Consider the following 16,330-nt stretch of genomic DNA (forward strand, 5'->3'; position numbering starts at 1 on the left):
ATTGTCCCTAGGTATGAATGTGTGTGTGTGTGTGTGTGTGTATGTCGGCCCTGTGTGATGACCTGGCGGCCTGTGCAGGGTGTCTCCCCGCCTGCCGCCCAATGACTGCTGGGATAGGCTCCAGCGAGCAGGATAAGCGGTTTGGATAATGGTTGGATGGACAATTCAGTGTTTTTAGAGAACGTAACTAAGGCACATGAATCAGGGAATTCGTGTGTCCAGCGCGATGAAGGATCCTAATTGACTTTCCATTGGCATTTTTTTCGTGGTGCCGACACGTAATTTTAACACATTACGTGCCACCACCATGTAATGCAGTGTTAAGAGGTCGTTAAAAACACTGTATGTGCATTAGAGCTGTGCAGTCTACCTGTGTTCGGCTCGTTTTTACAGTAAATATTCCCAGAACGAGAGACGAGTGACATTCAAGTTTCAGTTCTGTCAGAAAGTGGATATGAGAACGATGGATCGCATTCACTCTGATATCACTGAAATCAGTCAACTACATGATCGACAGCCTCCATGCGGACAATGGCGTCCAATGTCTTGGGAGTCGATGAGGAGTGGAGCCATAGTGAAGGAAGACAGCCTGAAACAATTAACGAAATTTATTTTCTTCATGCACTTTTGAAAAAAAGGCACCAATGCTCTGATGTAAAGTCATCGCGACCACTTACTCCAGCCTCCTTGCTCCATGGCAATACACTCTAACAACTCCTTCAAGCCTTCAATCCGTTTCAAAGCAGCAAATGAGCCTAAAAAAGTTGCTGCTTTTTTTGGTCAATCTGGTTTTCTCTGGACCAGTCTCTACACGGACCCGAACTCCGCCATCCAGGCCTCATATTTCTCCAGGTCGGCAGCAGACACCGACTTGGAGATCTTCTTGAGTGTGAGGGTGAAGTCCTCCATGGTCACCGGCATTTGCAGCTCCTCTTTGGAGAGAGCGCGGATCTGCTCTGGGCTGAGGCCCTGGATCCGACGACGCATTGCCATCATCGACGCATCCCTGAAACAGACGAGAAGAATCTGTCACATAAGTTTAAGGTGTTTTTTTTTTCAAATGAATACTTGGAGTAAAATTAATTGCTCCTATCACTTCAACGATTTTGGAAAGTTAAATATTTGATAAAAAACGAAAGTTCCACAAAATTACTGTACAAAAAGGTAATTCATTCTCCTTCATTTTCTGTACATCCTTTTATAAAATAATTTTGATTATCAATAATTAGCTCTATAGACAGGGGTGCACATAACTTTTTTTGGTCTGGTTCTCAAGGGAGCACCTGAAGACGTTGCTTGGTTCTCAGTCTTTACACGGCACGGTTATGCTACAAGCTGTCATCATCACTACACTTCTGAATGCTCTCCTCACTGTCTTCCTCTCTTTCAAACATGGCAGATGAAGATGTAAGCCTACTTCTTTCTCCCTGGTTGAGTCTGTGATTAGCTGTTTGCATCCATAAGTCAACAGCTGGCTTCGGGTCAAAAGTCTCTGTTGCCATCTTAGACAAGTGGATGTGCATCAGGGATGACAGGCTAGAGTCTGACACGTGGGATCTGTACTTGCTTTTTATTATATTGAGATGTGAAAATCCCCTCTCACGTGCAGCACTGCTCAAGGGCAGTGTAAGGGACAACAGAAGGACTTTATGAATGTTGGAATAACTATCTGGATTACTTATCTTCACTGTGTTGACCAAGTCATACACTGAGGAGGCTGCCAAACGTTTTCCTGCTTGCTTTAAACGCATCCATTCTCTTACAGTGGAGTCTCTGTCAACAGACAAGCTGGCCTCATATTTCTGGAGGAAGTTAGTAAGAGTTGTGTTGCCAAAACTGTGGCGGTCTTGCATTTCTTGAGGCCAAGTTGAAGGATCAAAAATTAAAAATGGATCACATGACTTTAGGGACTCATATCTGCTTTCAAACTCATGAATTAGACCGCTCAATACATCAACCTTGTCCCTGTCAGCATCAGCATTTGAAACAGTCTCTTTCCTGTACTTGCCTTCACTGTCAAGCAATAGTGTCAGCTGTCCAGCAGCTACCACGAGCTCATCTTTGCATTCACCAATAGTCAATTTATCTTACTGGAACCTGTGGGAGGTGAACTGTAAAATGTTTCCAGTGTCAAGCACGTTGGCTAGGAAACACTGAAAACGCTCTGTGCAGGTATGTTTTAGGTCACTGTCATCACTTGTAGCCACTTGAATTTGAATGGCAGGTAATAGCATCCATATTTTCAAGAGTCTCTTGACCCCATGCAGACCGTCTGATGTTGTGAAACTTTTCTAGTTTCACAAAAGCAACGCCATTCTCATCACGTATCTTCTTTAGTCGTTCTGTTCTTTTTGCGCCCCCTCTCTGTAAATGAAAGCTCAGCAACTTGACAACGGAGCGATTAAATGTCTCACAGTACAGTACCAAGTGATAAGCTCACTTTGTGCAGTTCTTAAGGTTGTGGGCAGTACACAGAATATGCATAAGGGAATCCCCGATCGCCACCATGTGACACAATTTGGAAACGACCCCGTTGTAAACTCCAACGTTGACTGCTGCTCCGTCTGTACACACCGAGACCAACTTTGTCTTCCGCTCTCTTCGGCAGTCCATCGAAACGATGATGACTGTGATGCAGTTTAAGCTCAGAGCGACAATATTGTCCACATTTGTCACAGACAAATGTTGTTTGAGTTGATCTGTTATTTCTTGTAGGGTGGGCCTTATCATAGGCTTCTTTTCTCTTTTGTTCAACAGCTGTTCTCAATTGCCTTACTGTGGCGCGCCATCTCTGCCTGTCCAGGGCCACTGTCTCCCAGCTGGAGTCATCTATGCCAGAGCTCTTCATGTGGCGCTTCAGCACATCTCTGAAGTATAGCTTCTGGCTTCCCTGCTTTCTTTTTCCATTGCACAGCTCCCTGTAGAAAAACCTCTTTTGGTAGAAGGCTGTCTGGCATTTTTTTCATGTGGCCGGCCCATCTGAGCTGGGAGGCTGTTTTTAGGGCTTCAACCCTGACAGTACCAGCACGTCTCAATACGTCCATGTTGGCCACCTTTTCTTCCCATCTGATTCGCAGCAGCTTTCGCAGATGATGAAGCTGTACGCTGGTGAGCTTCTTGATGTGCTTGCGATACTGGGTCATGTATTCAGTGGAGTATAGTAGAGACGGGAGAACAACTGTGTTGCAGACCTTGATCTTTGTTGTCAGCCTGATGTCACGGTGGGACCAAAGTCATTTGTGGAGGGCACCAAAGGCTTTTGTGGCCGCTTGGATTCATCTGTCCACTTCTAAGTCACTTCGTCTTCCACTGATCCCCTAAACCACAAGCATGGAAGAGCTGCTCCAGTCCATTCATTATGTCCTGTGCTGCTCGGTTCATACCCAAATTAATTAATTCAAGGAAATCAAGCACTTTGGGTGCCTAGAAAAGTGCTATATAAATGTAATCCATTATCATTATTATTATTATTAAATCTGAGGTACACCCTGGTCCTCGCCTTTGTCTGCCACTCGGCCTGCATTGCACCCTACCCCAATGCTCATCCCCTCGTGTGGTGGGTCCACGGGGTGCTCAGATGCCCGAACCACCTCAGTTGGCTCCTTTCAGGTGGTTCTTCGGGCATCTGATTAGGATGCCTCCTGGGTGCCTTGCTGCCTTCCTTTGGAGGTTTACCGGGCATGGTCAACTGGGAGGAGACCCCGGGGTAGACCCAGAACTCGCTGGAGGGACTACATGTCCAATCTGGCCATGGAATGCCTTGGGATCCCCCAGGAGGAGCTGGAGGGCACTGCTGGGGAGAGGGACATCTGGAGTGCCCTACTTAGCTCGCTGCCACCATGACCCGACCCCGGAGAAGCGGCTGAAGATGAATGAATGAATGACATCTGAGGTAAACGCTCCGTAGCTAGACACAAACACAATGTACACAATTTCCTGCTCCACTTGTGTTATGTCTTCTGATCCATCAAAGAGCACACCCCAAAATTCAGCTGCCTTCAATTTTTCAATAAATTCTAAACTGATTGTCTGTGCGATGCTCTGCATGATGCGGGTCCCCCCCTTCTCATGAATGATATGCACTCCTGACATTAACTCCATGCCTCTTGAAAAGTGCAATATCCTCTTCATATGAATGGATTAGGCGTGCATGTTTCGCTTTGTGAAAGGCCAACAGAAAAATATTACAGTGCTTGACGCTGTTCTCATTTAGTTTGTCCTTCCGCATGTCAAGAGGGCGAGTGGATTTCTGATCCTGGCTGCACCTGTTATCAATAGTTTGCACAATGTTCATGTGCTCTTTACTCTTCTCGTGCTTTTCAAAAGAATGACTGAGATGTTTTGTCCCTATATAAAAGGCGCTGCTTTTATCCGCAAGATTTGGATTTTCACAGCATATTGTGCACCACATCTCTGTGCTCAGTCATCATCTTTTTGGAGCCAGGCTACTTCCTGCAGCCAGTTTCCAGTGAATACACATTTTTTTATGTACAGGTTTAGTCTGGCATTTCTTTGGAGGTGGTGCAACACCAAAGTAATTACTTAATGTAGCTTGCTTCTTGGACATTTTGATGAATGGACAAAAATCCTAAAACCAGAGATTTTTTTTTAATGTTTAGCTAGTTGTAAATGTAAGCTAACTATTTGCTGGAGCACAATGTTTAACAGTTAACCTTGCTAACTTGGGAAAAAACCCCACATCCACTTAATCAAGAACGAAGGCTAAAAGTTGCACGATTAACAACTGATTATTAAAACTGACACATTTGTCATAATGACTTTCTTACCAGTGATTTATGGAGAAAATCCTGTTGTTTCAGTAAGTTGTTGGTACCAAAAATGTTGGTACGCAAAAGCGCCTCTTTTCGTATTATCTGCTGCGCATCATTTATCTTGACCACGCATGCGCACCTGTGCACTAGTTATGTGCACCTTTCTATAGACAACTGAACGTTTGCAAAATTTCTCCCAACTCTCCCTTAGTCGCTGTTGTGATGTTTAATAAACTTTCAAGATGAGCTCAGTTATTTTAAACTAAATGTCCCATCAACATGCTAAACATGCACAGGACACTGTAGATTTATTTTAGTTTTCCCCATGTCACCTTTTGATACTTCCTTTCCTTAAGTTTAGCCTCAGGACCCTCGCATTATCTACCATCTGTATCAATGTGTAATTGTCCAACTCCAAAATGCTGTTTTATTTTACAGAGTGCTGTTAGAATTCAAATGGAATCTAGAGCAAAGGTCAGCTGTCCGATGTCCCAGCTCATATTAAGACCAATATCATTATGTCCATATGATGTGTCTCAACTTGGCTTGAAAATAGCTGTGATGTGTCTGTTGTACCTCCTTGACTCAGTGTCTGTGTGACTGTCCAAACTCTGCCACGACACCTCTTTACAGCATCTGTGCGCACGTGTGTGTGTGTGTGTGTATTGTGGTTGGATTGCATCTACATAAAGGGAGAATTCCATTCTGGCTTTCAGCCGGACCACCTCCTTGTCTGCTTTCAAGCTTTCAAGCTTTTGTGCTTTTAGGCTTTTTATCTTTTTAGTCCTGCCACGGTCACGTCCAGACCGACAACTCGCACAGGGTTCCCACTCTTTCTAGGAAGTCAATTTCCAGGACTTTTCAAGGGCATTTTCCACGACGAGGTCATATTATTCAGTATTAACCATCAGTGGAAGTCTCAACAGTCACTAAATGGACTGTGTGACTGAAAATACCACCCAAACTTCACAAACTGACGTCAAGTCTCAGCAACTAAAAATACAGTTTCATAACCAGATGTAACAATCTCTCAATTGACTTGACAACTCTTGTTTTCCTGCACAAGTCGCCATTGCTGAAAGTGCCCCTAACTGGTGAGATACAGTCATAAAAACAAGATAACTCTCAGCAACACATCCGTGCAGCTGCCTGCAGTTTCCAGACTTTGGAATCCAGCAGCATACAGGAGATCAAGCCAACATATAGTCCTGCTCTGTTGAGCTTCTGTCTCCCTTTTTACCCACAAGCACACACACACACACACACACACACACACACACACACACACACACACACACACACACACACACACACACACACACCTGCAGACGTTGGTGATGTCCGCTCCAGAGAAACCTTCAATCTTCTCAGCAATGAGAGCCAGGTCCACATCAGAAGCCAACTCTACTTCCCTCAGACTGATCTTTAACAGCTCCACACGACCCACCGCTGGAGACAGACAGACAGACAGACAGACACACACACACACACACACACACAGAGCGTAAATCACAGATCAGATTTAGAAACTTGAGACAGCAACATGAGAGAGGAATTGATGCCAGGTAATGAGAAAGAGTAAAAACTAGTGAATCAAAAATAAATCCAAATGAATAGAGCTTCAATCTTGAATATTGTTGTTTTTGTAGGTGTTAGTAAGGTAAGTGTTGTTTGAGCACCATTCAAAGTGAATGAGAGTCAGTGGTGCTGTTGTGTCAGCACCTTCCCCACACCAAACAAAAAAAATCTGGTTGAATGTGTTTTTTTTTTTGCCTGGTGCAGTGTCAAGCAAAAGGTCAAAGGTCACCTGTAGGAAGGGAGATGTAGATCCTTTTCTCCAGCCTCCGCCGAAGGGCCTCATCGATGTCCCAGGGGAAGTTGGTGGCAGCCAAGACCATCACCATCTTGGAGGGGTCGTCGTTCTCCAGGGCGCCGCCAACGCCTGGTCAGAAAACACAGTCGTAATCAGCTTAGATCAGGCATGTGGACTCTCTCAGGCGTATTCATATTGCACCTTAGGGATATTCCTTTTGTTTCAAATGCTCTTCACTTAATTAGACTCAGACTCCATCAAACAACTTCAACAATAAAGCTGATTTCACTTTGATAGAGAACTGTGAGCATGAGTTGTTTGTCTCGTGAGGGTTTTTTTGGGGGGGAGATTTTCCCCCCTTTTTCTCCTGGATTGTCAATTATACCCATCCAATTGCCCCACTTTTCTGAGCTGTCCTGGTCGCTGCTCCACCCCCTCTGCCATTCCGGGGAGGGCTGCAGACCATCACATGCCTCCTCTGATACATGTGGAGTCACCAGCCACTTCTTTTCACCTGACAGTGAGGAGTTTCACCAGGGGGGCGCAGCGCATGCGAGGATCACACTATTCCCCCCAGTTCCCCCTTCCCCCAAACAAACGCCCCGACCAACCAGAGGAGGCACTAGTGCAGCGATCAGGACACCTACCCATATCCGGCTTCCAACCTGCAGACATGGCCAATTGTGTTTGTAAGGACACCTGACCAAACCGGAGGTAACACGGGGCTTCGAACCAGTGAACCCCGTGTTGGTAGGCAACGGAATAGACCACCACACTACCCGGACACCTCATCTCAGGTTATCTGGATAAGTCAATGCACTGAATCTATTCTGCATCGTACATTTTTTTTTCTTTTTGTCATTTTCCTTCTTCTTTGGGCCGCAGTAATGGTTGCATTGAGTGGGGTGTGAGGATGGGGTCAGAGGTCAAAGACAAAAGAGTCAGGTCAGGGCCTCTTTTTGTCAATCTGTGTTTCCCCTATGGGTCGACCCATGATGTTTATGTCCCCTATTTCCACCAAGACCATTTCTCTACTGAATCTGTAGAGGATGAATTGTTGTGAACTGGGTGGCTGCTGGGTTTGATCCAGGGTTTGGTGAAAAATGGTGCGTCCAGATCGTAATAGAGCTCTTGGGAGTGCGGCTCTTAACCAGAATCAGACTCAGTTTCTCCTGCCTTGAAGCTTTAAAAACTGCATCAACACCTCCTGGGGGAGTTTTACAGTTCTCTCAAAGTGAAAAATGTCTGCCAGCAATGTGGGTGACAGATGTTCTGTGTTCAAACAAATGGGGCAGAGGTGGAAACCCTTACGTAATCAGAATCAGAAGCACTTTATTTGTCGTTTCATTTCATGCACTTGCGCACATGAAATGAAACGAAACATCGTTTCCCCCAGCCCACAGCAGTGCAACACAAAGACAAAAACACATAAACTACAAGAACTTTAAGAACACATATATACAAACTAACACGTGTCTAAACTAAACAAACAAAATCACTGTCCAGGAGAATGAACACCAGCCAGGATGACTGTCAAAACTTCTGGTCTGCATGGGCTTGCAGTTAGCTTAGCCTGCCCCGCTTCCGCGTGCTGTCAGACCACCCTCGCGTCCTCTCAGACCACCCTCGGTCTTTCGTCCTTGGGCCCACAGGACGCAGCAGACCAAGCTCTCCTAGCCAGACACCTTCTACACACCTTCCCGCACTCCACACGATGACACTAAAAACACAGTCAAGGCTAGGCAAGGCTGCTGCCAGACTGCCCTCAGTGTTATCGGAAATGCCGGTCTGCATGAGCTAGCAGTTAGCTTAGCCTGCCCCGCTTCCACGTCCTATCAGATCGCCCTTGGTGTTACCTCTTCGGGCACAGCTCCAGGCAGGGCCATGCTCCCGGGGCTCACAGGACGCAGCAGACCAAGCTCTCCCAGCCGATCCAGCACCAGCTTTCCCAGCCATCAAACAAAGACACACAGACGTGGACAAAGACACTGCAATGGACGGCACTGGGTGAGGCCACCGCGAACGTGAATTCACGCCGCCATCTTCCCACGCCGGTACTGCGTGAGTACCAAGTCAGTCAATGAGTCTGTAAAAAGTGTTCGAAAACTACTGAAAATTGCCCTTTCATTGCCTTGCTGGGATGAAATTGAATTGAAAGACATTATCCAGAAACAAGTAAAGTTCTCTGCTTCAAGGTCCTTTAACTTTTTTTTTTTCAAAAAAAGGGGCACAGCATTTTATCAGCATTTTAAAAAAATGAAATTATCTTCCCCTAGCACTGATCTTTTTCCTACTTGTTTTACAAAGACTTTAACACCAAATACAAGATTCGATTACCTGCTACAAGAATCAATTTTTTGCAGTTTGAGTCTCATAAATCGCCACCCATGGGCCCTTAAATAGCATTTCACACACTCACACACACACACACACACACACACACACACACACACACACACACACACACACACACACACACACACACTTCTCTGTCCCACTCACCATCCATCTGAACCAGGAGTTCTGACTTGACCCTGCGGCTGGCTTCGTGTTCATCTGATGTTCCTCTTCTACTACAGATGGAATCAATCTCATCTATGAAGATGGTCGTCGGTGCATAAAAACGTGCCTTGGGTAAAAAAAACAACAACAAAACAAAGCAACAAGAAAACACATTAAAAAAGTAGTTGAGAATTACCTCCTGCAATTCAGTAGCACATATATATCTATGACGTATGGACCAGATGTATGGATCAGATCAAGACTCGTGTGAGGTTTTCCACAGTAGCCCCGGCTCACCATCTCAAACAGCAGACGGACCAGCTTTTCAGACTCCCCTCTGTATTTGGAGGTGAGCGTGGAGGAGGACACATTGAAGAAAGTAGTCCCGCACTCGGTGGCCACAGCCTTGGCCAACATGGTCTTCCCTGTGCCCGGAGGACCAACCATCAACACACCCTGACAGAGGGATGGTGAAATGTTAAACATGGTCACATAAGCCAGATTAAATACAATCGATACACACGTGGGCACGTGTGGGGTGTACACATACACATACACATACACACACACACACACACACACACACACACACACACACACACACACATACACACACACACACACACACACACACACACACACACACACACACACACACACACACACACACACACACATACACACACACCACAGCTTGTAGGACTTACTAGATATTCAGGTCATACGCCCCTGAATGTCACAGCCTGTTGGAATCAGACCAACTGTACAGTCACTACGGTGTCCACAGAAAGACTCACCTGTCTCACTATCATACGAGACTGCAACCTAAAATACAACTACAGTTCACCTGAATGTTCCCCCAGTGTCTCTGGAGAGCATAGCTTCAGTGGTGACATCTCTTTTTTTTTTTGGATTTCCCCCCTTTTTCTCCCCAATTATACTTGGCCAATTACCTCACTCTTCCAAGCCATCCAGGTCACTGCTCCACCCCCTCTGCTGATCCGGGGAGGGCTGCAGACTACCACATGCCTCCTCCGATACGTGTGGAGTCGCCAGCCGCTTCTTTTCACCTGACAGTGAGGAGTTTCGCCAGGAGGACAGGTGGGAGGATCACGCTATTCCCCCCAGTCCCCCCCCAAAACAGGCGCCCCAACCAACCAGGAGGAGGCGCTGGTGCAGCGACCAGGACACACCCACATCTGGCTTCCCACACGCAGACATGGCCAATTGTCTGTAGAGACGCCCAACCAAGCCAGAGGTAACACGGGGATTTGAACCGGCCATCCCCGTGTTGGTAGGCAATGGAATAGACCGCCATGCTACCCAGACGCCCCAGGTGATGACACCTTTTACACACATCATTGTTAACAGAACTAGAATGTAAACTGTCCCGTTTTCAGGCCATGGCACCATGTTTATGGTTTACCTTTCAAGATATGCAACTGAAAGAAATATTTCATTTAACTCTTAAACTGTTTCACTGAACTCCCAGTTCACAAGAACACTGTGTGCTGGAAACCCTATTAATAAGACATGAATAAGGATTTTGATAATGATCTGAATCTGAACACAAACAAGAGAAACAATCTCGTGATCTTATACGAGCCAATCCAATCTAAAAACTCACTAATGTCTCTGCCACACTGTGAGTCTCGAGCTCACTTACACCTAACCGCTGCAAATTCTTGTCTGTGTTGTCTGTCGTACTGCTGCTTGGTTACGAAGCCAATCAAACAAATCATGGAGTCCCTTTTGCATACAGACATCTCAAATGAGAACCATTGTGCCTCTGACACTTGCATGAAGAGGTGACCCTCATATGACGGTCTTGAGGGAGTCAGCCCTCACATGACAACACAGGCTGGTAGCGGCACAACACTTCTGACTGGTCATTCAGCCTGTTATGCAGGCAGAGTGCAGCACGACTGAGCACGCTCTGCAACAACAGACACAAACACACACTTGTACACGTGCGCCCACATAGCTTCAAAAGACAGACAAATGTTGTGTTGAAGGGCACATCCTGGTTTAACCAGTGTTGTCTAATTCACTGTGTCGAGAACAGTTTGTATGTTTTCCTCAACAGGCAACAGCATAAATGTAGAGCAAGATATTCTCATGCAGGGAGAGAGACGACAAGTTGTCTCAGAATACAAATACTTAGGAGTACACATGGATTCAAACCTCGGCTTCAAAACCCACATAAAAAGGGTCTGCAATAAAGTAAAGTTTAGTTTGGCAAATTTCAGGTTTACCAGAGACTTCCTGTCAACTGAGGCAGCCAAGACATACTTCCACTCAATGGTTGTTTCCTCCATCATCTATTGTCTGATAGGCTGGTCTAACACACCACCCACAGTTTTAGTTTAGTTTTAGTCTGGGATCATTATACAAACAAGCACTCAAAACCTTAGACAAGAAGCCACTCACTTTTCATCATTGCCATATTCTGAAACAGTATAATCTAATTAGTTGGGAATACGTCATCAAATACAAAAATGTCTGCCTAGTTTATAAGATCCTCCTCCTCCTCCTATGTCCAGCTTCATCAACTTAAAATCTGCCACAAACAGAGCTGCTAGAGGTGCAGCTGGAGGGGACTGCATTTAATCAGGCCGTCTTCTCCTTCAGAGCGTCACATCAATGGAACTCAGGACCATGATCAACCAGAGTCCCCATCCTATCATTCATTTATTTAAGAGTAATGTCAAGAAATGGCTTATTAAGAACCAACAATTTCAACACTGATGCTATTCGCATACACCCCCCCCTTTTCTCCCCAATTGTATCCAGCCAATTACCCCACTCTTCCGAGCCGTCCCGGTCACTGCTCCACCCCCTCTGCCGATCTGGGGAGGGCTGCAGACTACCACATGCCTCCTCCGTTACATGTGGAGTCGCCAGCCACTTCTTTTCACCTGACAGTGAGGAGTTTCACCAGGGGGACGTAGCGTGTGGGAGGATCACGCTATTCCCCCCAGTCCCCCCCCCCCCCGAACAGGCGCCCCGACCGACCAGAGGAGGTGCTAGTGCAGCGACCAGAACACATACCCACATCCGGCTTCCCACCCGCAGACACGGCCAATTGTGTCTGTAGGGAGGCCCAACCAAGCTGGAGGTAACACGGGGATTCGAACCGATGATCCCTGTGTTGGTAGGCAACAGAATAGACTGCTACACTAACCGGACGCCCCGCACACACCTTTAACATGTTGTTTAACTGTATTGTACATTAGCTGTGTTGTGTTGGCTTTTTTATATATATTATTTTCTATATTATCTTTATTATCTTTTCCTACATTATTTGGACATTCTGTATATATTCTCTTGTTTGTTTGTTCTTGTTGATCTTGTGTATTACCTATGTTGTTTGTTTATTTTCATTTTTTTGTGCTATCCTAGGATGCCTAACAACATCAGGCAAAGGGACTGCCGATGGAAACTAGCCTATTAGCTAACTCGGCTACATTTACATTTGTTTTGGATGTTGATTAATGTACATTGGCTCTTCCCAAATAATGTTTAAACTAAAAATAAACGCTATTTCCTTCTCTTCTGACGGCCGTTGCCACTCCCTTTTAAGAGCGCTGGAGTGTGGGGTGATTGCATTAGAGTGCTGGCACTTAAAAGTGCATGAGCAAGCACGTTTCTATGTGTGTGTGGACTTTGTACATTTACCTTCCAGGGACGTCGGATGCCCTTGAAGAAGTCAGGCATCCACATGGGCAGCACCACCGCCTCTCTTAACAGCTTTTTGGCATCTTCCAGGTCAGCGATGTCGTCCCTACACAACAGACAACAGCCATTCAGCAGAACGAGGAGACATGCAACCTCAGCGGTAAACCACCGATCGGTCTCTACCGCCTTTCACGCCAAAATACAGGGATTGTTGATAAGCCCCCCCCTTTCATATACCCCCAGTGAATCCCTGCAGTGTAGTTACGTCAGACCCCATCGTTTCCCATCATCATCTCAATTCTGTCACCTTGTTTCCGCTGAAACTGAAAACAATGGTGGGTGGACTAGATTATTCTGACGTGCTTGTCAGTATTTCCAGTTGGTTTTTCTGTCGCTGTTGTTACATCAGTTATTACATCAGTTATTACATGCCTCTTCAATGATACCAAATGTTGTGACCCTCTCAGACAGACACCATAGCAGCAGGATGCTGTGCCAGTGCCTCGGCACACCGCTGTGCCATTTCCCGGGGCAGATTTCTTGGTATTTTGACCCACTGACTTTTGTAGACCAAAACGTGATCCCAGTAAATCCCCTAGGGTTTAAGTTTGGTGTGAAGAATGCATGTATGACATGTGTTTTTTCCTCTGTACCAGTGTATGTTAGGGTTGCGGGACACGATGTCTCGCTCCAGCGCGTCCACTAGGTCACTGTCGTATCCCGAGCCGTCAAACTTCTTCAGCTCTCCGTCCCCAACCACGTCCCCAACTCCTTTCTTTGCCTGGGGGACGAGACAGGAAATGAAATGAATGATGAGACACAGAAAATGCAAATGATCATGGCTTTCAGTTGATCAGAGCATCATTTCATCATCTTGTTGAAGATGTGTTTCATGTCTAAGTGTGTGCATGTGCGTGTGCGTGTGTGTGTGTGTGTGTGTGTGTGAATGGGTGAGGAACATAGAGAAAAAATGTAAAACAGCAAAATACGTACTGAGAGCTCAGCTTAATATTTTTTCACCAACTGCTATGTCTGTAACTTATTTCTATTTCTAATTTAATATAGTCCTATTTCTCTTATAGAATAACACAATTATCGCAAAAATTGAAGAAGTTATAAATTAATAACAGCTTTTGGTTTATTAAAGGGATAGTTTGGTTTCCAGAGTTTTTTTGTTTGGTTTTTTTTGTGGATTTTTCCTTCCTTTTTTCCCCAACTGTACTTGGCCAATTACCCCACTCTCCCAAGCTGTGCCGGTTGCTGCTCCACTCCCTCTGCCAATCCGGGGAGGGCCGCAGACTACCACGTGTCTCCTCCGATACATGTGGAATCGCCAGCCGCTTCTTTTTACCTGACAGTGAGGAGTTTCACCAGGGGGATGTAGCACGTAGCAGGATCACGCTATTCCCCCCAGTTCCCCCTCCCCCCCGAACAGACGCCCCGACCGACCACAGGAGGCGCTAGTGCAGCGACCAAGACACATACCCATATCTGGCTTCCCACCCGCAGACACGTCCAATCAGCCCTGTGCATAACTGTAGTCCACTGACTTCCGGTTTCTACTGCAGCGGTCATACCAGTTTCCTGTTTGTTGGCGTGTGCCATTGACGATGGCATATTTTGCGCGATGCCTGCAAGAATTACCATGGATAAATGTCAACTACATGCACAGAACTGTCAACAAACTTTCACCTGCACCTACCAGCAAACAGGCGAAAAGTTTCAAGTTGTCCATATCAAGTTACGTCCACAATTATGAGGGTCCGTCCGTCATTACTCATCCTCATAATTGTGGACGTAACTTGATATGTACAAATTCAACGATTTAGCTGGGCAAAAATGCAGATCAAGAATAAACTCATTCAATGAGAAATCCTATGAACATTTATTCTTTATAATTTCTTAAACATCTTAGTTAAACATAATAGCCAAGCATAACAATGTCCAAAGCGATGCAATGCAAACGGTCCTTCTCTGTCATTCAGTCAGGGACGTTTTTATCCAGGCCAAATCTCTTTCCCGTTGATGAATGCCTTTGGTCCAATGAAGTATGCCCTCTGACCATCCTTGCGAGGTTTTTCAACAGTTGGCCACAAAGTAGTTCTGGAATTTTTCTCAATCTTCAGTAAGTCCTCACCAAAACGAAGCTTCCTCTCTTTCAGAAATGTGCTGCTCTTTCTTTCTCCCAGATGAAGTCTCTCACAGAACGAAGGGCGAAGATGACGATTGCGTGCAGTTTTGTGTTTGTACTCTCTTGCCTGCCTGGCCTGTGTACGACATCAATTCCCTCCATCGCTTTCTCTTCCAACTCGGGGGCAACCTTTCGGCAGATCCTGGATACTTTCTGCTTCACATCTTCACCTTCTTATTTACTCACACCATAAAAAAGCAGACACGATCTCCTTTTGTAGCATCCCGCTTCTGCCATTCTGTCAGTGAGGGCACTGATATGATTTTGCTGCTTTTTGTATTTTTCCAACAGCATGTCCTTTTCTTTTTTTAATGTCCCTAATTTCCCCATATACAAATTCTAGAGACTTTTAAAGTTCCTCGATGGTTTTAGCATTGTTGTTTTATCATGCTTTCTAGCTTCTCTGCTCCTTGATTTATTCTGATTGTGAGGAGGATTGTTAGTGTGTAGCTCATACAGTGAGAGGTCCTTGGTGTTGCTCTTTTTTGGAGCGGGATTAATCAATGGAGAGTCAGGTAAAGGCTGTAGGACTGTATCTTCAACTTCTTTCACGTTTTTGCAACAAGGGTCATTGATGCTCTCCTCAGGGTAAGAACGTTCATTTACGATGAGTTTGTTGTTCGGCGGTACTGGTGTCTTGTCTATCCTTTTTCCACTGTTGAATTTAGCACCGCTCATTTGAAGTCCCCCCCAAATGCTAGCTAGCAAAAAAAAAAAAAGTTAGTTGTGGTTCCTGCCTGTTTCCTAAAAATTAGTCCACGCAAATGAGGAGTGCCCATCCATCCATCCATCCATCCATCCATCCATCCATCCATCCATCCATCCATTAACCGCTTATTCTGCTCTCAGGGTCGCGGGGATGCTGAAGTCTATTCCAGCAGTCACTGGGCATCAGGCAAGGAGACACCCTGGACAGGCTGCCAGGCCATCACAGGCCCCCCCCACAACACACACACACACACACACACACACACACACACACACACACACACACACACACACACACACACACACACACACACACACACACACACACACATTAATACCTAGGGACAATTTAGTATGGGCAATTCACCTGACTTACATGTCTTTGGACTGTGGGAGGAAACCGGAGCCCGTGGAGGAAACCCACGCAGACACGGGGAGAACATGCAAACTTCACACAGAGGACCCGGGACGACCCCCAAGGTTGGACTAAACCCGGGGCTCGAACCCAGGACCTTCTTGCTGTGAGGTGACCGCGCTAACCACTGTGCCGCCCTAAACAAAACCACCCTAACAAATTATTATTTGTTGAGGTGGTTAACAATTGGGGTGCTACGGTCAATAATTCAGTATAATCACGAATCATCTTTCAATGCTATTGAATTGGGA

General features: G+C 45.8%; 1 protein-coding gene across 1 annotated transcript in view; it reads right to left on the reverse strand.

Moving 5' to 3' along the window:
- Positions 1–807: 807 nt before the first annotated feature.
- Positions 808–16,330, reverse strand: part of katnal1 (katanin p60 subunit A-like 1) — a 30,633-nt gene continuing 15,110 nt past the window's right edge. Inside the window, exons 5-11 of the mRNA XM_056290029.1 lie at positions 13,419–13,546; positions 12,766–12,871; positions 9,385–9,543; positions 9,088–9,214; positions 6,580–6,714; positions 6,095–6,221; positions 808–1,006 (exon numbers count right to left, since the gene is read on the reverse strand). Coding sequence (XP_056146004.1) covers positions 808–1,006; positions 6,095–6,221; positions 6,580–6,714; positions 9,088–9,214; positions 9,385–9,543; positions 12,766–12,871; positions 13,419–13,546 — 981 coding nt within the window. The remainder of the gene's footprint in view (positions 1,007–6,094; positions 6,222–6,579; positions 6,715–9,087; positions 9,215–9,384; positions 9,544–12,765; positions 12,872–13,418; positions 13,547–16,330) is intronic.

Source organism: Lampris incognitus, chromosome 11, assembly GCF_029633865.1.
Source record: "Lampris incognitus isolate fLamInc1 chromosome 11, fLamInc1.hap2, whole genome shotgun sequence".
Taxonomy (NCBI): Eukaryota; Metazoa; Chordata; class Actinopteri; order Lampriformes; family Lampridae; genus Lampris; species Lampris incognitus.